At 41.4% G+C, this 25719-nt stretch overlaps 1 protein-coding gene across 7 annotated transcripts in view; it reads right to left on the minus strand.

The window, feature by feature from the left end:
- The window catches only part of ADIPOR2 (adiponectin receptor 2), a 42669-nt gene continuing 16950 nt past the window's right edge, over nucleotides 1–25719 (minus strand). For 6 of the 7 annotated variants that reach the window (XM_085049368.1, XM_085049365.1, XM_085049367.1 and 3 more), the window contains 7 exons: nucleotides 21610–21845; nucleotides 8975–9094; nucleotides 7015–7186; nucleotides 6415–6601; nucleotides 5147–5334; nucleotides 3734–3927; nucleotides 1–2781 (listed from right to left, as the gene is read on the minus strand). In XM_085049368.1, coding sequence (XP_084905494.1) covers nucleotides 2650–2781; nucleotides 3734–3927; nucleotides 5147–5334; nucleotides 6415–6601; nucleotides 7015–7186; nucleotides 8975–9094; nucleotides 21610–21777 — 1161 coding nt within the window. In that variant the 5' untranslated portion in view covers nucleotides 21778–21845 and the 3' untranslated portion in view covers nucleotides 1–2649. The remainder of the gene's footprint in view (nucleotides 2782–3733; nucleotides 3928–5146; nucleotides 5335–6414; nucleotides 6602–7014; nucleotides 7187–8974; nucleotides 9095–21609; nucleotides 21846–25719) is intronic. The other variant, XM_085049370.1, reaches the window with a different exon arrangement.

Here is a 25719-nt window from a genome sequence, read left to right on the forward strand (position 1 = left end):
TCAATTTGGTTCTTTTATTAGCAGAAGTTAAGAATACAGCAAGTAATAAGATCCCATCTTATATGGAACCATCACCAGAGTCCCCAGCCATCAAAACCCCAGAATGTGCTTCATTGCTTCCAACAGTAAGCAATTGTTAAAAAGAAATATACTGAACAAGGCCACTATTTAATGGGGAAGGAAAGAAGCTGTAGGTCCTAACTATTCTATGGCAATAACCTGCACACAGAGCAAGCAAGCCTCTGACTGCTGAGAGTAAGGCATTCAGGTGCCAACCTGGGAAGAGTTCTCAGCAAAAGCTACAGAAAAGTGCACAGCTAGGTTGTTTTTATTGGAACACACAAACTTCTTGAACGGAGAGACTGACTGGGTTAAGAATAGCAGGTGGAGTACTGTGTTTTTGTAATAGTTCTGTGCTGTGTAGGACCAGGTTACAATCACCCTTGGAGGAGTGAACGTGGGATGATCCAGGATGGAGACTGCTGCTTCTGCTGGTACTGGTCAGAGGTATCCCAAAGCACCTTAGAGCTGCTGATTCTGATATGTTCCACGCTTTGCTCACACACCAGCACACCTCCACAGCCTTGGCTGGGATGCCACTGCTATCAGCCCTTACATCCAAGGTAATGCTGCTCTTTCCTTCATTTAAATACCACAGACCTGGGATAAACTACTTCCAGCCCTACAGGGAACCAGAGTTGGGATCCTACTGAGAACACATCCCTCTAAACTTGCACACTGCTGCAGCACCTCCTGCAGCTCACCTTGCCCTCACAGGCTTTACTCCACTCAAGGGGTGAAGCCTTAATATCCACTCAGCTTTAGGAAGGCTTTCTGCTTCTACCTGACTCCATTAGACAAACTCCCCAAAACCACACTCAGTGACATCCAGGGTATGGGAAGATCTTTACAATCCATATCTTTCTATAGAAGGATGAAAACTGAAACTTGAGGGAATCTAAAAATAAAAACAAAACAAAAAAAAAAACAAAACCAAAAAACCAAACTAAAACCCAACAACAAAAAAAACCACCCCACACAACAACCAACCACTCTTTACCTTCCTTCCCTGTGAAATACTGCACGTTATGAGCTGTTTAACTCATCTGTGAGAGGTAATTGCTCTGAATTTCCAGCTAAAGACTCCAAGCAATACCTGTGCCATAACAAACAAAATGTTCAAGTTTCACCTTATGACTCCAAAGATTCTCCTTCAGTCTGGCTTCTGACTGGGCTCCAAAGCTCAAGCTACATCAATTACACAGGAGAAGGGTGTTTGCCTCCCCTTATATAGGAGGTGTGTCTGCTCCACAGCAATCCAGCTGAACTCTCAGGTTTAGGTTTAAGAAATACCAGCAGTCCCACTGCTACACCACAGATGGAAAGCAGAACCTAAGGACAAAAAAAAAGGGAAAAAGGAAAAAAAAAAAAAACGAACTGCACTTGGCTGGTTATGGATCTATTCCTCTTAAAGAGAAAAACCTTCAAACTGCCTTGGCATATGGAGCCTGACACACAGGATGGTAATGTGCCTGAGGTCTGCAGTGCCACAGCCTCTTCTTTCCAGTCCATCTTAACCCCACCTGTTTCCCCTCACATGCTCAACTATCTTCTGACAAGTCTATGACCATCATCTCCTCAGACCAAACAAAGCAGGCTGGCAAATGGCAACCACCCTCTCACTGGGGGCCTTTGGCTGGAGGCAGGCACTGATGGAGTTGGACTGTTTGCCATTTCATGTGCAGTTATTCCACCACAGAGCTCCAATTCATAGGATGAGACCCTAAACAACCACCTGTAGGATCCATTATCCCAAACTAGCCACTCCACACAGGCTGGGAAGGCAGTTGTCCCACACACCTGGGCAGGGAGCAGATGTACCTTTTGAGTTGGTGGAACAAATCCATTTGCTCCCACTGTGACCTGGATGACAAAGTGACTAATTCAGCCTTCACAAGCCTCGTGCACATGTCCTGAACCTACTCCAGGTGCTGGCCAGGACCCCACATTGCCCAGGGCATGCTGGCCACCAGGAAAATCTACAGGGGCCAACGTGCTTCACTCCTGGGAATTTTACCTGGTCCTCCTGCAATTGTTATTTTGTGCAAAATTGAAACAGTGTGTGGTACTTGCATGTTGCATTCTTTACAAAAACCCTTTTCCCCCCACCCATTGTTTAAAACATTTATATAAATTTTATTTAAACAGAAAGTTAGAAATCTTATTTACAATTTGTTTTTCTCCCAAAAGAGCATCTAAAATCAACGCCCAAACCCTCCAAGAGGATATAAATTTAACCTTGACTTTTTTTTTTCTTTTTTTAAAAAAAAAGGAAACTGCTAAGCTATCCCTCCCCAATTCTACAAATAAATATGGCATTGAACAGAAGCCGATTTGGAAAGGGTCCTCTGTATCTCAATCTGTAGATCCCAAGAATAAATTAGGTTTTCAGAATTTCCTGGTCTTCAAATTGATTTATTCCATTGCTTGAGGTATAGAATTTATCTTGGTTAGTCAGAATCCCCATGAAGCTCCATGCCTCATCAGCTGAAACTTGGATTCTTCTTAGGTATTCCTTTTGCTAAGCCTGGATGCTTCACCCGCTCTGGCAGCTCTCTTTTGGTTCTGGTCTTGGGCTGAAGGTTGCTCCTACTGCATCCCATCCTCCTCTGTGCAGCCTCCTCCCACTGTGAAGCGGAACTCCTGCAGGTTGGAGACTCCGTGGAAGTGCACGAAGGCGCCAGCCACGACAAACACGTGGAACAGCTGGTGGGAGTGGAACTGCGGGGAGGAAAACACCTCTGCTCAGCCAGGGCTCTGGGCCAGCCTGCCCCCAAAAGCCCCACATTCAGCTGAAGTACACAGTAACACAGCAGTGCCTCAAACCACGAGCTGCAGAGCTCTCCAAGCTGGGTGGTAAAGCTCATCCCTCTAGTGTCAGCAAAATAATCAAATTCTCTGCACACACACATCCCCCCCTTCCCTTCAGAGACATCTGAACCAGCTGGTCAACCAAACAATGTGCTGCAGAAGTGCTGAAATTCATCTTTGCAAACGGACAAGGATAATTTCAGAGCCTTAGGAAAAAGGCTTAAGCAGGACACTTTTAAAATTAGTTCCTCCACAAGACACACTGGCAGTTTATGGACAAAAAGGGTCCTCTCATACAGGTAACAAGTATAAACTCTGCTCTGGTCACAGGCATAACTTTTACCAAGTGGATTCTGAATTTTGTTATTTTATTTCTCTACGACAGAGAAACAGAACAGAAAAAAGTGATATTGTATTAAAATCTACAAACAACTGGATGTTCTGAATGTATGCCTGGGATGTCACTGATTAGAGGAGAGCAGAATGAAAACTGAGGGAGCTACATGACAAAGCTGGCCCTTGTTTGAGGGAAGCCATACCAATATGGATAATGCTCCTGAAATATTCCTACAAACGTGCATTTGCAGACTTCCCTGGCATCTGTTAAAGCTATCCAGGAATGTGCTGAGGTGAATCTGCACACCAGCAGTCACCTCAGACCAGCCAGGCTGTGACAACTTGGGAAAAGAGGCAGCAGCTAAGCCAGGCTCAGAGAGCCCACAGTTTGGCCCCTGAAGACCTACTGCTTTCTGGTGCAGCAGTTTGACACTTGCAATAAGAAAACATTGACACAACACCCTTCAGCCTCAGGGGGAACCAGCTTTCAAATTGGTCTCCTGATCCAGTCACTCTGTAGACTCACCCAGATGTCACACTTGCCAGGGAAGAATCTCTCCGGGATGCGGGCAGCATATAGTGCAGCACCAGTGATGTACAGGCATGCCATGAGTGCCAGCCAGCCTATCTGCCCCATTGTGGCTGCTTTCAGGAGCCCCTCAGAGATGACAAAGTGCAGAGTGGGAATTACCCCACTAAGACCCAGACCTAGAAATACTCCTGGGAGGTAAAGAAAATGTGGGAGAGTCAGGTTTGAACGCAGTGGTGGCAAAGGGAGACAATGAAAACACAAAAGATACGGAAGGAACACTCAGTATTTGCCAAAGCAGCAGAGGTGACAGCTCGTGAAGCTGGAGGTCCCCAGAAGAGATTTATTGGAAAGGAAGCTAAAGAATGCTCAGACTTCCTTCCTATAGCAGAAGCTACTCAGTTATATGCTCCAGCAGATAGCTGGAATCTTTCATTTACTGGTTGTGCCTGCCAGCTCCAGTGTACATGAGGCCAATTCCTGCTCTTGGCCTGTAGAGGGAACTGAGACCACACAGACTGTGCCTCACTTCACCACAATGGCTCAAGAGCACCACAAGGAGACACAACAAAGAGATTGTTTATCATATTCTGCACAAGTAGTCCTAGGAAACAGAAAAGCAGCATCTGTGCTCATCTGATCTGCCATATAAGAGAACATTGTTTATTTGTTCAGACTTCAGCAGCAAGGACAGGAAACTTGTAAAAACAGTGGGCATGGGGGGAATATTCATGTCCCATACAGAGATACTAAGTTTGGAAAACTCAACACTCTGAAGGTACCCATAACGTGTCCAGGAAATCTAGATTTACTGTAGACAGCATGTGCAGGTTAAGAAACAAAAAATATTACTATTCAACCCAGCTGCATGCACATTCCATAGCTGCCCCCTAAAGCTCTCTTTCTTCCTACCTCGAAATGTGAAACCAAATCTGGTTTTGTTCTTTTGATAATGTGAAGAGAAAAACAGTCTTTATCTTAACTCTGTGTTTTATCCAGGCAAATCATTCTGATTATTTCAATCATACAATGAGTTGCCAGTGTCTGAGTCTAGTGCTACAAAAAAAAAAGGACAAGCACTACAAGTACACATCCACACACCAAGCAGTCAGTTGTTTTTTGAGAGAGCAAAGTTGCTGGCTGCAGCTAGAATTACTTTGCACTACCTTTCCTACTGCATGTGTTACTGTCCATTTCAGGAATGCACTTCAGGACTTGCACCAGCCCTTATCTGTGCATCCAGTTGGTCACAATAAATGCTGAAAGAAAACCCAGCAGGCTCCCAATCCAAGAATAGCAGGTCTCTATAAAATTAGGCTCTCTTAAGTCTTCCCAAGGTGTTTTTTCCAAGTGGCAAGTGGGAAGCAGGAAAGGCAGTCAAGAAGCAAAACAGTTAACTTCAGGTCTTACCTGCCCTTACACCCCGGTATTCAGGGGTGGCAAACATGTCCCATTGTGAGACAATTATGGCTGCAATGCCTAGGACACAGATCACAATCAAGTAGATGAAGCAAGGCTGAGGGTTGCAATAGAAGGAGTAGTACAGCCATGGTACAAAGCTGCCCATTATGAGGAGTGCAATGCCAGAATAATCCAGCCTGGAAGGAAAAAAAATTTAAAAAAAAAAAAAAAATCAGTGTCATAAGAAATGCAAACCTTTGGAAGTCCTCACACCCACACACTCTTCTTTAGTAGACCAACTGTCTACTTCTCATTGCAATTAAATTACTCTCACTACTGCAGCTTAATTCCTGATGGCAATTCTTCCACCTACAGAAATGGATTACCTTGACAGCCAGCCAGTAAGGCCATTTTTGAGACAATCAGCGACAGCTTCAGCAGCCTTCAGACCAAAGCTTTCTGAGGAAAACTCAAATTTGAGTTTCAGATGAGGAAAAAAGCAGCGCCAAGAGCCCTCTGAAGACAGGGCACACAGTATGTTGTGAGAACTCAGCCAAGGCAAACACTTCAGTATCTGACAAGTGTGAGTTAGTTGGGCATCAGTTTCAGTGACCACAGTGAAATAATGTTGCAATTTTTCAACCACGATGGTTTTTCGTACACCCGTGTGAAAAAGGAAATACAAAGCCACTGCTTTTTACCACACCCTGGCAAAATACTTCTGCAAAAGTTGATGGAGTTAATTTTTCAGTAGGGGATTTTAATTGCTGGGTTACTTTAGAGGTGGTCTTGCAGATTACAGAATCCTAGGTTTAGTAGTTTTGGGAAACATGAGATATTCAGCAGCCAGCCAAAAAAGAACGTGCAGTAAAACCAAGAGACAAAGACATCTTGGTACACACTGTGGAACTGCCTTACATAAGTTTAAGGTTCAAAGTTAGTCAGAAGAGCTGAAATGACAAGAAGTAACGGCTGCACTAACAATTCAAAGTCCTGCAACTAAGCTCAAGGCACATTACTTCCAGCAGCAAGATGCAAGCACATGGCTGCCAAACAGCAGAAAATGATGGTGTTTTAAGACTCAAATGACAGCACAAAAACTCATGCTGAAACAAACTATAATTAGAAGAAGCTGCATTAAATCTCTGCTCAACTCCGTTCCAAAGTACATGCAGTCATGAAATGAACAACTCCCACACTGGGGCTCCAGGCACAAATCCCAGCCCTGTTTTCCCACCTGTTTCCTATTTGGCCTGCCCTGTTCTCCAGGCACTTACTTGGAGAAGAGCCGGGAAACACCTTCTGAGTGGCAATAAACTGTGTGGAAGAGCCATGAGAAGGAGAGGCAGAGGATGGCTCCCAGGAAGAACAACCCAACAACCACTTTCTCCTGCACAGGTGCTACAAAGGACATGTTTGGCCGGAACATGTAGAAGATTCCCAGACAAAGGAAGAACACACATCCTGAAAAACAGCAAGGCAGAGAGGTGTCAAGTTCATGCATAATGAAAGCTTTTCTTTCTAAAAGCATCACCACTTCCCTTCAAGGCTCCTCACACTTGAAACCACTCAGAGAAGCTGCAATTTAGGCGTGTTCCTGTGGCAAGAAATGCAATCCCAATTAACACCTACACACTTGGGAAAAGAAGGATCTACCAGTAATTTATTACCAATTAGGAAATGTTTAATGCATTTATTTGTATTGTATGCCATAATTAAAGAAGTCCCATCCAACTCTAGTGGGATTTATTAAATTAGGAGAGGGATACCAAGCTGCTAATTTAATATGTTTAATAAACCCCACAGCCCCATTCTCTCGGAGAGCAATGAAACCAGTAGATTAGATTTAGCATTAGATTAAAGCAAGCTGAGAATACCTAGCAGATGTGTCCAGATGTTGCCAGTCTCTGTGTGTATTCTGAAGATGCTCTTGAAGCAAGCCCGGAAGGAAGGCATGGGTGGTCTGTGTCCATGCAGCAGGTAGTCATTGTCCTTCAGCCAGTCAGGCAGAACATCATGGGGAATGACTCTCCATCGGCCCTCCCATACCTAGGGGTTCAAAGATTTTAGTGAAATGCAAGGAAATGAGTTCCACCAGTGGATGGAAATAGTCAGAAAAACCATATTAAGTGCTGGAGTTAATGAGTACAGTAAACAGAAAAGAGCCGATGGGACATCTCTGGGGAAAGGCTTTTGAATATCATGCTAAAGTCACTGCTCCCTATTCAAACTGCACCATCAGAGAAAGAAATACTTCAACATCTCACTGGACTGGAAGGCTATTGGGCTTTTCTACTGCTAATGAAGGGAAAACATTTAATTCACTTCCATGTTCTGTTCTTTTACAGGTCATCTTTTCCATTTAATTGAAAAACCCCACACCTAGCTCTCTCCAAGAAATAAATAAGCCTGTTTCTCCAACCTGACTACACATCTGCTAGCATTTGGGACAGTACAGCAAGAAGAGCTACCCATCAGCACTAACAGTAGCCAGAAAACATGGAAGGGTGAGAGCCCAGCAAGAAGAGTCCAAACCCCTTATTGGTTGGGCAAAAAACACTCCCAGGCTCACAAAACAAACTGTGACAGAGCAGTTAAGGCAACAGACTCGTGACTCTCAATTGCACAGGATTTCTTCTTTAAAGGGAGAGGGGATTTGTGCACAGAGCTACCCTTGCAGCTGGCTCCACAGGAAATAAGTGTGCACAGATGTTCCCAGCACTGCTTCAGTAACACAAGACACATGGAGGCTTCAGTCTGGCAGCACTGCCAAGGAGAGGGGTAGCTTTATGTACCGGGGGTGTTTCTGCAGGATTCCTTGGATTTGCTGGCTGGCTAGAGTTACAGGAGCAAGGCTGAAGGTTCCTGAAACACTAAGTTTAGAAAGCTACATTCTTATTTCAGTTTCAACAACAAGAGCTCAGAGTTTTTGAATCAATTCTCCACACTTGTGCATGGAAGCAAAACAACACCATTCAGAATAAGCAGCCCAGTTAAAGACTGGGTTCTTAAATACATTAAACAAGAAAATAACTGGTTTAGTTCATGACCAAAAAATGTGACTTGAGGTAGAAACAGAAGGAGGGAATTCATTTTACACAATCCACCCAACAAAACATTTTAAAAGAGGCAAAGATGCATAGTAAAAAACCAAACCCAACAAAAGCAAACAACAAAATGACTCATACACAAAAGACCACCAAGTAAGTAGGGTCCCTCTGTAAAAACATCAAAAATAGTTCATAAAACCAGCAGGAACCAGTGTATAAAGGAGCAGCATTCCTTTCAGCAAGAAAAGAGGGCCAGAGACTGAAACAGCCCAGTGGCTCTAAAAAGTAGCAAAAATTGAGCCAAGGTCAACAATTACAAAATCTACAATGGATTTACTTACGTATGGTTTCAATACAGCATTGTTTTCAAGTCAGGGACAAAGCTTATTCTACAATGGATGCAAATGGTGCTGGAAAAGCAAAATATTTGCAAATCTGAAGAAACCTAGTCAAATGACCTTGTAAATCAAAGTGCTTTGAACCAGAAGGCTTTTATTCTGCTTTGCACTCACAGGTGTTTCTCATGGGACACACCTGAGTTGCATGATCAGCTGTAAATCAGTCTCAGCTGTAAATCCCTATTGTTCCATGCTCCACAATTTAATCCTATATGACAGGCAGAGGCTGAGGAAGTGTAGTGTTGCTGGTTAGAACACAAGATGCCCATTTGGGCACAGTGAACCTCCTTTCCCTCACACTGGCAGTGCAGTTGCTCCAAGTGCAGTCTGCTGCCCACTGGAGCTCCCTAAAAAAGGGAACTACTTCAGCAGTTTCCACATGTTCTTACCTTACACACAAATTCTTCCATTCTCTCCATAGCATGGTGGGCTTGTAGAAGAGGTGACATACCCCTGAAACCTTCGTCTTCTTGAGGTGACTCATCATTGTGTTTATTATCCTCAGAACACTGCAGGGGGAAAAAAAAGAGAAAATTATTTGTAGAAAGATGAGCAGAGAAAGGTGATGTTGTTGTCCATGCAAAACTATGGTTTGAGGTCTTGGCAAATAAAGAAGTCTTTCCTTGTACAGCACTGAGGAAAGAATTCAGAAGAACAAGAAAAATTATTATTACATTCTTAGGTATCTGAGAACAACTCACATGTCTAATCCATTCTGCATATGTTTTCAGCAGGTTTGGAAGCAAGCAGTGCTCCTCCAAGTCACGCTTCATTAAATCCCAGATATGGAGTCTGAGGCTTGCAGCCTACCCTCCTCTGGGGAAGGATTACTCCCTATTTTATGTTTCAATGTCACTGTGCTGGTGTTAATGCCTCTATAATGTATCTGGCTTTTTAGGGCAATAAAAGGTAAGTCAAGGAGAGGAATCCATTTACCTTGTTAGAAATGTTTCACCTCAATTTTCAGTCCAAAGCTGAAAATCTATTCTGTTTAACTGACACATCTGTTCAGCTTGTAATCCAGTAATGGAATTTACTCATTTGTTTGATTTTTCAAGGTATTTCAGAGACTACTATGAAACTTCTGCCAGTTAGACAAAGGCAAGTTATCAAAGAAAAGCAGTAACAGAGATCAGAGTTTTAAACAAAGTTCAAATAAAGAGAAACATCCATATCTTCAGGGTGTATCAAGAGAATTATGAAAAGGAAAACGAAAATAATCTGCTGAGCTGGGATATTAGGCTGGTACACATCAAAAATAACTTTATAGAAACAAAGGTTGGTAGTTTTCTGCTCTATCATGACTTATCACATCATCTGCACATGATGATACACTCTAGCTTCCCAAGCAGGAGGAAAGCAGGGGGGCATGGAAATTCTACATTCCTGTTCACTTATTGCAATGCTCATGGCCCATCAGAGACTCCACTCAACACTTCAGCTTCCAAGGTAAACAAATTGGAGGAAGCTAGGAAAGAGAGAATGAGCTTTTTGCACCCTTCAGACTTAAAGCAAGGGCTGCCAGGCAACCCAGGACCAAGCCAAGAAAGCTCCACAATCAGCACAGAGGGAAATTGGCCTCCTCCAGATTTCCAGAACAGTTTCCCCCCTCCTATTCCCATATCAAGGTTAACAACTTTAAAATCAAGATGATGTATCAATAATAGCATCCAAAGTGACTGAGAATCAAGTATATAACCTCTCATACTTTATCTGTGGATTATTATCAGTAATGTTCAGGTTAATGCCCTAAACTTTCAGTCAGGGATGGGATCTGAAATCCTGTGCATTTGTCCCACATTACAGCTCTCTCTTTAGTGTAAAGCCTTATTAACTATTTCTGTCAAGTTAACTCAACAAGCTGCTTAAAATTTCCATTTTTGAATAAATAAAAGGAGACTTCTATCCAGCCAGCAGTGAGCTATCTAGAGTCTTCAATGTTTTTTTGGTTTTTGATAGAGAAATGCTGTGTTAATACCTGCTGTTGTACCCAAGGCTTGCAGTAATCACTGAAGCTTCATCTTTCAAAGATGTCCCACCAAACAGCTCCTGACCCAATTCTGCTTACCCAGAATGCAATTGCTGGTGTGTAATACATGGTTTATACATCCTTCAAGTTTTACATATGACCTCTCATTTGTCCACACTAGGAAAACTTGATTTAAGCCTATATAATTTTTTTTTATAAATAACCCATGTTCTTTGTACTGTCTATTCACCTTCGTTTATCATTCCAGTGAACAACCCATCTGAACAATATTTCATATTTTACAGCAATCATTGGTATATTGACCAGCTCTAAGCAGATTCTCCAGCAGAATAAGATAGTCTAAATACACTCACTCTGCCTAGGTTATGCCATTGATTCTAGTGAGAAAGACACCAGGCAACAGCAAGATGCAAACAGGTTTAATATCCTTCTAAACCAGGCACAATTCCTGTCAGGCATGGGAATAAAAAACCAATGTGGTTTCACTGTGACTCAACAACATTCACTGACATTACTTCCCACACTGTCAATTTTCTTCTACTAATGGACCTCTCTAGGATTCTCAGTTTTCAATATCATAAATAATTAACTCAAGGTCACAGAAACACAGAATGATTTGGGTTAGAAGGCAGCTTCAAAGATCAACCAGTCTGAGTGCCCTGCCATGCAGGTGTGGATAGGTTGCATGATAGTCTGCACAACTCAGAAACCAAAGAAAGCTTCAGTTTCCAAAAGCAAGCCTTATGGAAAACCAAGGCTGGCATTTAAGTTCCAGTGATTTGACAGAAGAAGCACTGCTGTGCCTTTTAGCTACTCTAGAATTCCCTCCCCAGCAGCACACAATAAGCAGCTCAAATGGGTGAACAAGTTAGTAATCCTCACTTTACACAACTGCGTGGACTGAAGGAAAAAAGGTCCTTTACAGAATCAAAGCCTGTATTCATTGCAGTCTGCCCAGTGACTCAAAGCCAAAAAATGTTCATTTCCCCCTCTGCACATACTCCCATTTCTAGAATGATGGGAAGGCTTAATTTGAACAGACTGGAAAGCTTGAAGAGCACAGCTATTTCTGAACTAGTCCAAAATCTTTGCATTTTGGCCATGTGCCTACAAACAAATCATTACTGAGCTTCTTTCGGTGATAAAAGGAATTCATATCATATACACAGTCCAGATTACTGCCAAAAAATGGAATTGATTTTACTATCTCCTTCCTGCCATTAAACTGCAAAATTAGCATTCAAGGGGAAAAAACTAAAGCTCAGCTTCTTAGTCCTTTTCTTGCTAAGGAGGCAAAATGAGGCCTGTTCTGGAACATCCATCCTCTCCTGACTTCCTCCTGTAACATCTCACTGGAAAGAACAGTAAACTGTGCTTGTTGAAAGGCAGAAATCTAGAGTGGAGGGCAACACCACCAGCAGTTTTCATCTGGAAATCTGAAGGAGCCTATTGACCTTCAGTTCTTCAGACAATGACTGAAAGGAAATACCACTCTTCTGCTCAGAAGGCACATTGTACCATTTCCACTGTGACAAATTCCTTCACAGCTTACGATTCCTGCATTCTCTCCTCTTTGGCTGATTGTATCAGAAATTCAAGAGTAATTCTAGACCATAACAACATAAGCAAGCACATTCTTTTAGGACCCATTTTCAACTAAGTCCTGCTCACAGAATCACATTTTAAAATGAGGAACATATTGGGTAAATAATATCCTTTGCCTAAGACCATGCAAGAAAAATGAGAGTCCAGAAGAAAACTCTGATACTCTCACTTTTAATGAACTATGGTATATCCTGAATTAAGTGCTTCAAGAATAACTTTTGCCTTTGCAGTTTCTAAACTATAGGCCAAAGGAATTTTCACTCAGCTGAGGTTTCAGTTGTTCTTTTATATCATCTAACTTACTCAACTTGTTTTAAAGCATCTCAGATTTGATGAAATAATTCTGTGAAGTCTTCCGAGCATTTTAGAGTATCTTTAAATAAACCCCCTCGTTTGTAACAAGCAAACTTGTTACAATCATCAGCTGTCACTCTTTGGCTGCACACATGCAGCAATGCATACAATCAATTAGTCTTCCACATTAATCAAAACTCATGGATTCTGGATACTTACACTCTGAAAGGTCTGCACATTTAATTCTATGGAAATGCCAAGCAATTGTTCCAATTTGAATCCTACTCCCTTTTCAAACTCACAGAGTGTTAAAGCTACCAAAAGCCAGCACAGGTATCTAATGAGATGGAAATTATCCAACAGATTTATAATCACAATCTGAGTTGAGTAACAGTACGGAGAATAAAACAAATCTGAAGGACAAGTGAAAATATCCAGAGGAATCAGCTTCACTGGTTTATCCATACTCACTTCATTTTGTGAAGTGTTACAGTTTCTTTTGTGATAACAGTGACAGACAAGAATGTTAAAGAAAAAGGTAGAAATCAGACTTAATTGTATCACTTTGTACAGAGAGCCAGGCAGCACACTTCCAGGGACAGATCACCATCTAAACAAGAATTTCAGAGCATATTTTGGTAGGGATCAAAAGGTTTAATACCAAACCCAAGACTTAGAGCACCAGAACAAACAAAGAGCAAGAAACCCAAGAGCTGAACTGCACAGTGCCTATCATTAAATAAGTTTAACAGTAAAATCTCACTCTTTTATAGCAATGGCACAAAAGGTAGAAAGAAGTTTACATTTAGTACAAGAATTTATTTTCTGAATGCAATCCAAAAATGTCAGACCACATAGCCAAAGATCCTGTTACAGAGAAAAGTGCAGTAAACCTGTTCTAGTAAATGCAACATACTTCTCTTGTCATCTAAACAGCTTATCCTTCTCACATAGGCTAACAGTTTCTCTGCTATCACTCTCAAATCTGTTAGCAGACATGCTGTTTAATAATGTCCTTACTATGGAAAAGCCTGTCAGAAGTCAAGTCAGAATTGCAGAAAAGTATTCCAGAAACACTTTTCCCACTTTTGATAAAGCTGTGTTCTCTGGACATCAAGCAGTCTAAAGTGTATTTCTTGAGGTCTGTAGTTTCTCGATGTCAGTTTAAAGATTTCTAGAAAGTTTCAAGAGTTTGCACACGACTGCTGCTTGCGCAGAAGACAAGCAAGTTCTGGTTCATCACTTCAGAAAGTGTCATCAATGTTGTTCATTTGAGTGTGCAAACTGAGACATAGATGAAATCTGAACGAAGCCACCTTTCACTCTGTCAAAGTGGTCACCTTCTCCCACAGCCCCAACTGACCAGTGCCCAGTCCATGCCCAAGCAGAGATCAGCAGCTCCCAGCCAGCTCCCCCAGTCTATAAACTGGGACTGACATTCCATGGTATGAAATATCCCTCTGGCCAGCTTGGATCAGCTGCCCTGGCCTGGCTGCCTCCCAGCTCCTGGTGCCTCTCCTCACCAGCAGAGCATGGGACACTGCAAAGTCCTTGCTCAGGGTAAGCACTGCTTAGCAACAACCAAAACATCCCTGTGTTATCAATGCTACTCTCATCCTAAATCCAAACCACAGAACTGTACTAGGAAGAAAATTAACTATCCTAGTCGAAACCAGGACAACTAGTAACTGCAATAAAACTCTCCTAAAACCCCAGGAAGGGCACAACTCTTCTGTATTAGGGTTTCTTTTCAGACAGAGTCATTACTCAGTTACCCAGGAGCCTAACTGACCATGCACATACCTATGTAGTATTAAGCTCTGGAGTTAATGAACTCCCATGGCTCGAAGTTCAATGGTTGTGATGTCAATTCACCACCAAGAAGCCACCAAACCTACCACCACAGGATTTTTCAAAGCATGATGCAGTCTGAATCTGTTCTAATACTCTTGCTTCCTTCAGTTGCTGACAGACACTCCTCCACTCTGCTCTTGATCTGTGCCCTGACAAATCTCTGTGCCTTGGTAGGAACACAGGCAAGATAGCTCAGAAAAACCAAATGTCTTGATTAACACTGAGTCATGGCATATTATATGACATGGTACTTATATACTATTTTCTTCTTAAAACTCAAGTTACAAAACATCTGTTGCTGCATTTACAATACCACTGTTATCCCCCACATTAAACCGAAGTCACAAAGTCTAGACATGACTCTGAGTTTTTGCTCTTGTTTATCTTGATCTCATCAGATGAATGATTAATAGTGCTTAACATGACATTCAAGTCATTTTATGTTCCTTGGGGCACTGTGCCAGATTCAGAAACTCGAGAGCATTCAGCATAATGGCCAAGATACGTTCAAGGCTATAATATAAAAACGTTATTTTTCTATATAAAATTTTTCTTTTTCTATATGCAGCTCTGTAACATCCTTTTCAGCTGGCCAGATTGCTTTATTCAGCAGCAACTCCTCTGTGCCCATTCTGTCAACTGACCTTTTATCAGCCAGCCTTTCGTAAGGGGGAAGCAGCAATAAGTGCTGCCCTGCCATTTCTCCTAAAAGCCTGTTGCACATTTTTCAGAATTTCATCAACTTACATTCTCTGGGTTGTAAGAAACTCACTGGAAATGAACAGCACCATAAAGCTTTCCCTGACTTCCCCTAACTTCTGCACGTACCAAGTTATTTTAAAGTAACAGCTTTGTCCTTTAGAATTCACATTCTCCCTGACAAGCTTGTAAACACAGCCACACCACACTTTCCAAAAGGCTGACTACATCCACACTCTAAGCAGGGTGTGCAAAGCTGCGTTTGCTGTCACTGGACCAAAAAAAGTCTTTCGTTAGCACAGTGCCAAAAACCCTTTAGGCCTGTTGGTCAAAATGTCAAGTACTTGGAGGTTCCTGGAGTTTAGTGTTTTCCCTTTGTAGGTCACCTTCTTATAAAAGATACAGTCCATTTAATATAGCACTTGGAAACAGCTTCACACAACTGGTCATGGGTGACTGCTTGCTGGCACTCATTAAAAATAAGTACTAACATTTAAAAGTCATTTAGCAAATAGTCCTAGGACAAAGTCACATTTTGGTTTCAGCAGCCTTGCTAGAACACTCTGATTAGAACTAGCTCCCTTCTTCAATATGTTCAGATGAAAAGGGTCTATTGAATCTGTGAGCAGCAGCAACTACTGATTTTCTGTCAATGCCCAGAATCTGACGAGGGCCTAAGGCCTCAATGCCCACATGTGCTCATCAGCACACTTTGGGGGAGAGCCTGGAGAAATTGCTTCTACTGCAGAACAGCTCATGTGCCTTTTTCTGCTCCTCTGCCATTGTTAATCCTGACAGCAGAAAAAGAAAACAAGCATGCTGGGCTTATGGAAAAAGAAATGATCCGTTAAAAAAAAATAAACAAAGAGAGATTGAAAGTGTAGTGCTGAACTTAACAGCAGAGTCAATCAATCTAAAACAGCTGGAGGAAGATGCAAGATAACCCACCAGTACAACACTATTTTTTTCTCTTATATCACTGTGAAAGGCTGACACTTCCCCCCGTTGCTGCCCAAATCAGGCAGATCTGATCTCCAGGAGAACAAAGCCAAAACCCATGGAATCTAACCCCTGTCCAGGGAAACTGTTGTGCCAGTGAATTATAAACAGAACTACTCCCTCCCTCTCCTGCTTTCAACACAGAGCACAGCGAGCAATGGTTACAAAACCTGCTGGCAGGCAGCAAACTGAGCACCAGCACTTCCCCTCCCAAAAAACAGAAACAGGAGACAGTTGAACCCAGCTGCAACTCAACAGCCACCACCTAGGACAAATTTCTTGGTAATTCAAGGAGTTTTCTGGGAGACAGAGCACAGACAGGGCTGTTTCCCACAAGTTACCAGCCTTCTGGGCACTGCCTATCCATGGCTGACTGGATCACCAGTTTGCCTTTTCTGCAGACGTTCAGGCTCTGACAGCCTGCTCACAACCCAGGCACATCAACTGCCAGCAAGGGAGGCATCAGCATCTGACCAACCCAGGCCTGTGGAGCCTGGAAACCAACTCCAGAAACGTGTCACGTTGTCTTCACACTGTCTAAGTGGGAATACTTGGAGATATTCTGCTCTGCATATCCAAAAATGCTTTGCTGTACAAAAAAAAAAAAAATTCACTATATTCAAGAACTTACTTCAGTGACTAGCAGTCTGAGTAAAATTCACATTACTTCCAGTTCTTAGAACAGCAAGTGAAGGAGAAATGCAGATGTTAAGATCTTTTGATCTGAAGCAAAATGTCAACTCACACGCTTTCAAAGAAGTAACATTTCTTCACAAGAGTTGCAAAAACGGAGGAAAGGAAGAGGTGATAAAGAAATCTACAGAACAACAAATTTTGAATGCAATCTGCTTTAAAACAAAAGTAAATGTGCTTTGGTGGGACCTCAAACTCGATTTTGCCAAGCCTCTTCCATTCACACTCTACCAATAAAACCTGCAATGTGATGGAGGAAGAAGGCAAGTAGAGAAGCAAATGCCAAATTTTCAATCATAACCCCAAAGAACCAATAGAAAAATGCCAGACTGAAAAGAAAGCTAAATAGTTTGAAACTTGCAAGTACATCTATAAAGAAGGAAATTTCACACAATCAGAATTTACAAATGTTAGCTCCAGAAAAACTATTCTTAAGGTTCAAATGTCTCCCTTTGACCTTCAAGACTTCACCTCAGTGTTTTTCACTCAGCTGGATGCACCAGAGAGTCAAGTTGACAATTCCATTCATTTACATGCACCCTTCTGCAATACCAAAAAGTATGCCTGTAGTCTGCTTTTGTAGATAATATGGCAAAGGCTTTGAGTAAGTTCTATGATTCAAGTTAAAAGCCTTGAGTCATTTGCTCACCCTCAATTGCTCTAAAAATTCTCTTTTGTACCTGAAATTGTTACACCCTTCCACCTTCCTCCTTCAAGTCACTTTGGTATTTATGCTCCTGTAGGTACATGGAGAGACCATGAAACCTGTCAGAGGTCAATGAAGTTCTCCTTTCAAAGCCCATGCTCCCTGAGAAGCAATCCAGCAGTATTTACCCAAATTTCTTCTGCCCACTCAGATGACTTGAGGGCTACACAGACCTCACAAACCCTCACTGTAGCTTATCAAACCCTTCAGAGCAACAGGTCTGCACTTTATGGGCACATTTTGGTGCCACACAGGACAACTGCACACCACAGCTCAACTGCATGAAGATGAAAGGAATCATCATCTCAGCATGGAAAACCCCATGATTGGAACAAAAGCAAAGAAAATGGTTCTTTTGTTTCCCTCCTGTCACTGACAGGTTAAAGTACAAAATGAAAGAGTCAAGCACAGGGTTTCAGGGCTGCATAAAGAGCCCATTCATCACATTGTAAGAAGTCACATGCATTTGATTGTGTCAGCTTAACAAAGTCACAGTAGGAGAGATTTCTTTAGGAATTATCTCTGCTGGAATTACAAAGGCAGTTAAGACACAGAAACCCTGGGACAGGAGAAAGGATGCTGTGGCAAAGGCTAGACAACCCAGGGTGCTACAGGAGGGAAGCACCTGCTGAAAAACGCCTTATCAGCACTTAGGGTAAACAAGGAAAAGGGAAAAAGGTTTAAACTGCTGAAGGAATGAGAAGAATTGTGCAGCTTGTTTGATCCTTTTCTCATCATCAAATGCTGAACATGCAGACAAATGGTTACCATTTCTCCAAGTCACAGAAAACTCACCACTCACCTGCCACTGCACTAATTCCATGTTTAAAGACAGCAAGATGTGTATCTATTCCTTGGCATTGGTACTTGGAAGAGGGGATAATCTATGAACATATTTGCACTCCAGGAGAGAACACAGTTATGGGATAAAACACAGACTGAGAGGTTCAGGTATAAAAGGAAAATGATTTTATATGATTTGTATCTTCTCATAGGAATCACTATAAAACTGGCAGATTAACAGCACTGGTAGAAGGATGCAGCTGTTTTATTAATGTTTTGAATAAGCATGCTCAGTACGGCTAGTAAATCTTTGCTACATGTATTCACTGAATGCCACAATTTCCAGAAATAGGATGTTTAACTAATTTTTAGCTCACAGCTATGCAACCTCCCAGGTAGGTTACTGGCACCAGGGTCAAAAGCCTCAGAAAAAAAAAAAAAAAACAACTTTAAGCAATAAATCTTATTTCTTAATATCATCTCCTTTTTTTTTCCACAAAAATGCTTTATTACTAATGAGAACCAACATTTTGGCCCATCAAAATTGGAAGTACATAGTATACAATGCAGGCTGTGAGGAAGATGGAAAATAATTCTGAACATAATGGCATACTTCCATGCCTTGCTCCTTAGCAAACACTAGTGAAATAATTCATCAAAATCAACTACTACCTCTTAAGAGCTCAGACTGCTTATTCCTAGAAGTGGAGCAGAAGTGGATATACAAGCAGGGCAAGGAATCTTGTATAGAAGAGTTTAGAGAAGATTTTATGTAAGTAGAGAGCTGCAATGATATAAGTAGAGTAATAGGAGGCAATGGGAAAATAATGCAATATTATCATGGGATAAAAATATACACATATTTACACTAATACCTCAAGTCTTAGGCCCAGTACATTTTAGAATACATACTTATTATGATAAAAGCTTTTCCAAAGCAGAAGCATTTAAAAGCATATTACATGATGCTGATGGTTCTACCATCAAGACACTACACAGCTCTCATCCACTCTCCTTCTCCAGCAAGGAATTGTTCCCATCAGCTCCATCCTGATTGCATTTAGCACTGGAGCACTGATGCAGTGGGCACTACTTGAGACCTTTTTCAAGGCTATGTTTAGCTTGAGTGCCTGAGTACTATTGCTATCCAGCCAAGAACAATATCCCTGTATTATGGCTATCTAAACATGAACCTCTTCCAGAGCAGAGGAAAATCATGCTTTTGAACTTATAAGTCACGCTAATGAACTACTAAGTCTCTCTGCTGAGACAGTTGCACACAGCCAGAATGCACAGCAGAGCAGAAGAGTGAATCCTAGCTGACATTTGAGCAACAGCTGTGCTGAGGCTTACACAAGACAGAGGAAGATGTATAGCATAATGTTTTTTCCAGATGATTTGGAGCACTGCAGAATATCACATAATAAAGGCCATTTGGCAAGCCAATATTGGTACTTTTGACAGCAAAGTGTTTTGGGATGATCCATTAGAAGCATCAATTATTCAGCCTTTTAAGACAAAAAACAATTTAAACACATCACACCAACAAAACCAAGAAATCACAGAGGACAGGAATAAAAGGCTGAAAAAAAATTAAAAAAAGCAGGAGGCCATATATGGCAGAGAAGGTGATGCAGATTAAGATAGAACAGTAAGGCCCAAATGGCAAAAACAAATTTCTGTGACAGCACTTTAGAAGACCAGGAAAGAGAAAAGAAATCAAACATGAGAAAGCCAAACAATTGTAGTGAGTCAAAACAAAAAAACCACAAACTATTGTTGTTTGGATGAAAGCAAAAAACAAAAAGCCAAAACGATAATATGTGCTAACAATGCCTGAAAGAGAGAATGGAAGTATTTCAACCATTTCATTTCCAAAATGTTAGAATTATACACTGATTTATCCAGGTAATTTCTGGTTAAGCTAAGCAAATGTACAGAAATAATTAAAGCACATAATCAATTAGGGGCTTTTACTTTGGGTATTCCATCCACAGCAACAGGTAACTCTCATTATTCAACTAGGGAAGTCAGAGATAAGAATGAAAACAGCCTTCACAACAGATGATCCCAAACACACCAACACATAAACGTGTAAATTCAAAATATCTGCTAGCACAACTCGACTTTTCTTGTTCTAACCAGTCTTGGCCAAGACTTTGCACCCTAAACACATGCTTCACAACCTTCTACAAAATGGAAAAAGACTCTCGGTGTTTCCCTTATGATGACATTGGAAATGTCCTAGAGAAGTTGTTGAAGGACAGCTGTGAGTGCATTGGCTTGGCTCACTAGACATGAATACCAGTCCTGACTTCTCATTTCAAGAACACTGGGAACTAAATTCTGTAAAGACTCCAACTCATCGAGTTGAGACAGGCAAATACCAGTTCTTGTGTCAGCTGATCATGACAGTGGCCACACACATACCCAGCATTTGTGGCAAATGCAATTACAGCCACAGCCCAACATACATTAAGTAGCACCAGCATGTTTTTGCTGCTGGCTAAAACCACACTTGCTGTGACTGAGCTGATACAGTAAACTCATTAATCCATGATAAATTGGACAGTGAGCCTAAGATGAATGCCTCTTCCACTTAACTATGCTGATATCCATCTGAATATATCCTGGGAGGAGCATTAATTACAGTTCTGGAACTCTCTAACCAGAAGGTACTTTTGTCCAATGCTTGAACATTATCTTCCTAGAACACCTCATTAAGCTGCGGATGCCTTTCCACATTGTGGCTGCTAAAACTTACAGAGTTACAGAGCTCATACACCAAAAATTGCCACTGGCTCAGAAAATCTGTGAGCCACCAACTGCTACAGACTGGAAGAGTGTTCTAGGCAAGCAACACAAGGTGCTTCCCCATCCTTGAACTCCTCCTTGTGAGTCTGTTACTGGCTGCTGTCTAAGACAGGCTATCGTGCACTGTGGATGTTTAGTCTAACTCCAGCAAGAATGCTTGCAAACAGATTTTTCTGTCCTAATCGTCAAAACTATACCAATTAGCCAAGGTTCTGATTACATTCAGCCAGTCAATACAACTTCTCCTTTAATTTATAATTAATTGAAAATTACAGAACAAAAATCTTTTTATATGAGCAGCATCTCAGTAGAGAACAAACCAGTACAAGTCCCATTTCCTTGAGGACAAAATAAAAACATAACAGCTGGTAAAATTATTTTACCAGTTATGCCCAGTCTTTTCAACCAAGTTCCCATACATTCAACTGGATACTTCTGGAATGTTCCTGTTATTATTACAACTATTTAGCAGGCATTAAAAGGTTGTAGGCTCACGGTCCACATTTCTGAAAGTTATTTAAAACACTGAAGCACTGATGTCAAACTCATTTTTCCTAGCAAGCCTAACAGGTAATCATATGACTTACATTTTCCTGATCAGAAGACAGTGGTGACTCCTCTAGAAGAAGACTCTGTTGAGAGCTGTCCTCCTCACAGTCTGTCTGTGTTGTTGCAGTGTCAGACATGTGTCCTCTTCTGAGCCGCAGACCTGGCTCGGCAGAACCAGCATTATCGGGTTCCGTTGGTTCATTCATGAGATGCTGGAAGCCTTCTCAAATATTCTCTTTCCTCTTGGTTCAGTTTGGCTGATTATGTCTTGGCTCTGAAAGACAAACAGTTTGTGTAACTCAACTGAAGCTAAAATGCAGAGTGCAAAAGTTGGCTGGAAGAAGAGCTTGCTTGAAAGCTACCAAACAGCTACAACAACTGCTTTTATATGTGCCCAAACTCCCACAGGATCAATTATACAGATTTCTACACTGCTGGATAACGAATTCTCATCTTGAGACCACTAACAGTTTCACATCCTAACACAAGTTAAACACAACTTTGAAAGATGATAGAAAAAGTCAGCTTCATGAAACAGTAAATCTACAAAACCACAGCAAATTTTTATGAATTATTTCTACAGAGTTGCAAGCACCAGGCTGTTAATACTATTTAGAAATAAACCACATATCACAGGTACTCTACAATTATTGTATTTTTGCAGGTATGGAGCTCATACCCAAGCTCAATCATCCTGACTAGGTTTCACCAAACTGGGACATTAAGCACTGGTAACAGCAATCAAGCAGAGCTCAAGCAGAGCTCAAGCAGCAACTAATTTTAGACAGACTGCAAGGAGGGCACTAGTACACAGAGAGATTATGCTCCTCTTGCTTAAATTAACATGGTCACAATCACTGCCAGGAATTGGGTTTGTACCTTTACTTGTGCAAAGAATTAGAGCAGACAAATTTAAACACCATTCATTCCACCAGAGCAATCAGGAACAGGTAAATCCCCAGAAAACAATAACCTATGATTTCCACTCTGAAAAGTAATTGTATTTTACTCTTTCAACGCTGCAGAAAGGATTCAGGGTAAATTTAACTCAAAAGCTAAAGATTTGATCAAATTTACAGAAAATTGATGATAACTGTTAATCTGAGCACTCATCCATGAGGTTATCCATTTGTTTTGTACATCACTGTGTGGTGGTCGCTTCAACAGCCAGTTAAGAGATACCTGTTTGACCCTAGTAGCCTTGGGAGGCACAATCTCCAGAGAACTTTGCAATCTGAGTGCCAGAAAGCATCAGAATATATCATCAGAAGAAAGCCACAGCTGAGGCTTCAGAATCACTCTGAATGACAATCTATTCGTTTTGCACTAATCACTTGGTGTCATTCTTGTTACTGTAGCACCTAAATGCTCAGATGTGACTAACACATAACATTAAGAAAACCCATCTAACAAGTTTTAACTTGCCAGTATGCATAATTAAATTGGAATTTTAGTGCCCAATAAAAGATGCTGAAATTTGTCATAATGTAGGAGGGAAAATTAAAAATATAAGATGGGGAATTGATATTGGCAGTTTTGTAATAAAATGTCACCTCCAAAAAGCCAATAAATAATGTATTCTGTCCTTAGAGGAACTCATTTCATTTACATATGATCACTGCAAGATAATTCTCAGCTCTGACAAATGGGCTATGGTTAATTTTGCTGCAGCAGTTTGTAATATTATATCCCCTCAGCTGCCTGGCAATCCTCAGAGGAAAGAGCTGCTAATGAGCAGGTAACAGACTCTGCAGAACGAAATGATAGCTCCAGTTGTCCGAGTTCAGTATGGCACGCTGCTTTAATCACCCAGGATGGTAAGGTGACAATCTGGCAGTAGAGCAGATGGCATCCCCACCTTCCTGCTACCTTCACCGCAGGGTCAGCAACCTCCATCTGAGAAGCAACATCTAAAATGGCCACAGCTGTTTACTTGGTAAACACAAGAGCCACTGGAGAATTCAGATGAGGTTTAGCAGCATTACACAGGAAGCACAGTGAAGAAGTTGAGCAAGTAGATTTTAAGAGCAGGAACAAATATTTAGAAAGCCACAGAACTGTAATCTTGACTGTTTTTGTGATATTTCAAGCAGCCAATTCACAATTCTATTTTTATGCAAGAAACATGAAGACATAATCACACTGCCATTTGGCAAAACTGATGTAAGAAAGAAAAGAGTATGCAACAACAACTACAGTTTGAAACAAAGCTAACAGGCATCTTAATTTAAAAGGTCACCTATAGGAGACTAATTTCAGTGCAGTACTATGTTGGTTTTGGCTGGGGTAGAGCTGATTTTCTTCCCAAGTAACCATTAGGTGTTATGGAGCATGGCTTTCCTGGGGATGGCTGAACACCTGCCTGCCCATGGAAAGTGGTGAATGAATTCCTTGTATCCACAACTTTTGCTTTACTTATTGAACTGCATCTGAACCCACAGGGTCTTTCTTTTACTCTTAGGATTCTCTCCCCCATCCCACTGAGGCTGTGAGCAAGGAGCCCTGTGGGGCTTAGCTGCCCACTGGGGTTAGACCACAACAAGAGCACTGAACCAACCTGAAGCTGTAGCTAAACCCAAAAGAATTCAAGTAAGCTGAGCAGCTGTTTATGAACAACAGTTACACACAGGCACATCCCTGTACCTGATACTGCACACATTTCAAACAGGCAGGCAGTAAAAACAGCCCTAGTTAGTTCCACAGATTGGGCAATTTCATGAGACGTTTAACCAGCAAGTTTTACTAGTTCTTCTTTCTGCCAGATTTAAGCAATAGCATTGCCACTGTGTGCTGCATTACCACCTATATTGCCTAATGGCTTGTCCTTACATCACCTCGGTGACATTGTGGGAGCAATGCTCTGGGACACAGCACAGCCACACAACAGGCTGAGCCACATTTGGCCGAGATGCTTGCGAAAGGCTCTCCTAATACAAGGAGATACAGGAATGCCAAGGGATTTGTACATCAGGCCTTGAGGATTTACTTCACGAGCACTCGCTGCCAAGCATTCACTAAGGTTAAAAATAAGAGACACATTTCACCTCCAGCGAGTCAGATTTGCATTCAGCAGTAGAGCTGAACTTCGGAGCTCTGCAGAAATAGAAGATGTTGTTTCTTGAAATTACAGTGGGATTGTTCAGTGAACTAAGATGTTCCCATGTCATTCGTGCAGGATCCTCTTAGTGCTAAATGTGCTTGCCCTAAATGAGCATGCAAAGGTAAGCAAGATAAAAGCTAATCCAAAAGCATCACTACTGGGTTTTAGTCCTTTTTTAAAATGTACTACAATGGCAAAAAAAATATGACTGAATGCAATAGGAAGCTGTCAACAAAGAAGTGCTAACAGCCTGAAATGTTTGTTCACAAGCGAAAGAAAGCAGTGAAGATTATGAACAGAAAGGCACAGGTGGTCTTTAAATTCTATCACAGAGTTTCTGTGACTCCACAGTTCGGTGAAGGATGACCTTTTCTTAAGAAATTAGGAATTCTAAGTATGGTCAGTAGCATCTAACCAGAAGATGGTGGTCGAACCATTGTGAGGAGACTTATTGCCCCATTCTGTCTAGGACCACACAAAAACAAACTAGAAAATGGAAAGCTATAGAACACTTGAGGTCTTGGAAAATATTGTTTTGTGTTTCATTGAGATTATAAATCTCATAAATGAAGTCCTTCAACATTTTTTGTAGCATGCAAATTAAAGGTTTCATTAAAATTAGCTTCCATTTAAAGAGGAAGTTGCCATTACGACTTAAAATCTACTTAATGATTGCATACATAATACCAGCATGTAGATGAATCAGTGAGTTCCTGCCGTGCTTAAAATAAGCTGAGAAAGGCATCTACAGAGTTTGGTCTGCTGGGCTTTTTAATACAGCAAACTTCTAAATGCTCAGTCAGCTTTCAGAAAGGACTCACCAGTTTAATACAAGCAGAGCTCTAAACACAGCCTGCAAACACCAAACGAGTTGGCAGTGCCAGTGGGAGGCTCAGCCCTGCCATCTTCCCCAACAGAACTAGAAGGCATTCACTGCAATTGTGCAATGTCACAGGAGTCAACACCCACAACTACAGCATATCTAGGACACTGCTGCTCTCCTAAGGATGATAAGGAAAGACTAGTTACACAAACTTAAGCACCACAG

Source organism: Lichenostomus cassidix, chromosome 1Ab, assembly GCF_008360975.1.
Source record: "Lichenostomus cassidix isolate B80296 chromosome 1Ab, HeHo_3.0, whole genome shotgun sequence".
Classification (NCBI taxonomy): Eukaryota; Metazoa; Chordata; class Aves; order Passeriformes; family Meliphagidae; genus Lichenostomus; species Lichenostomus cassidix.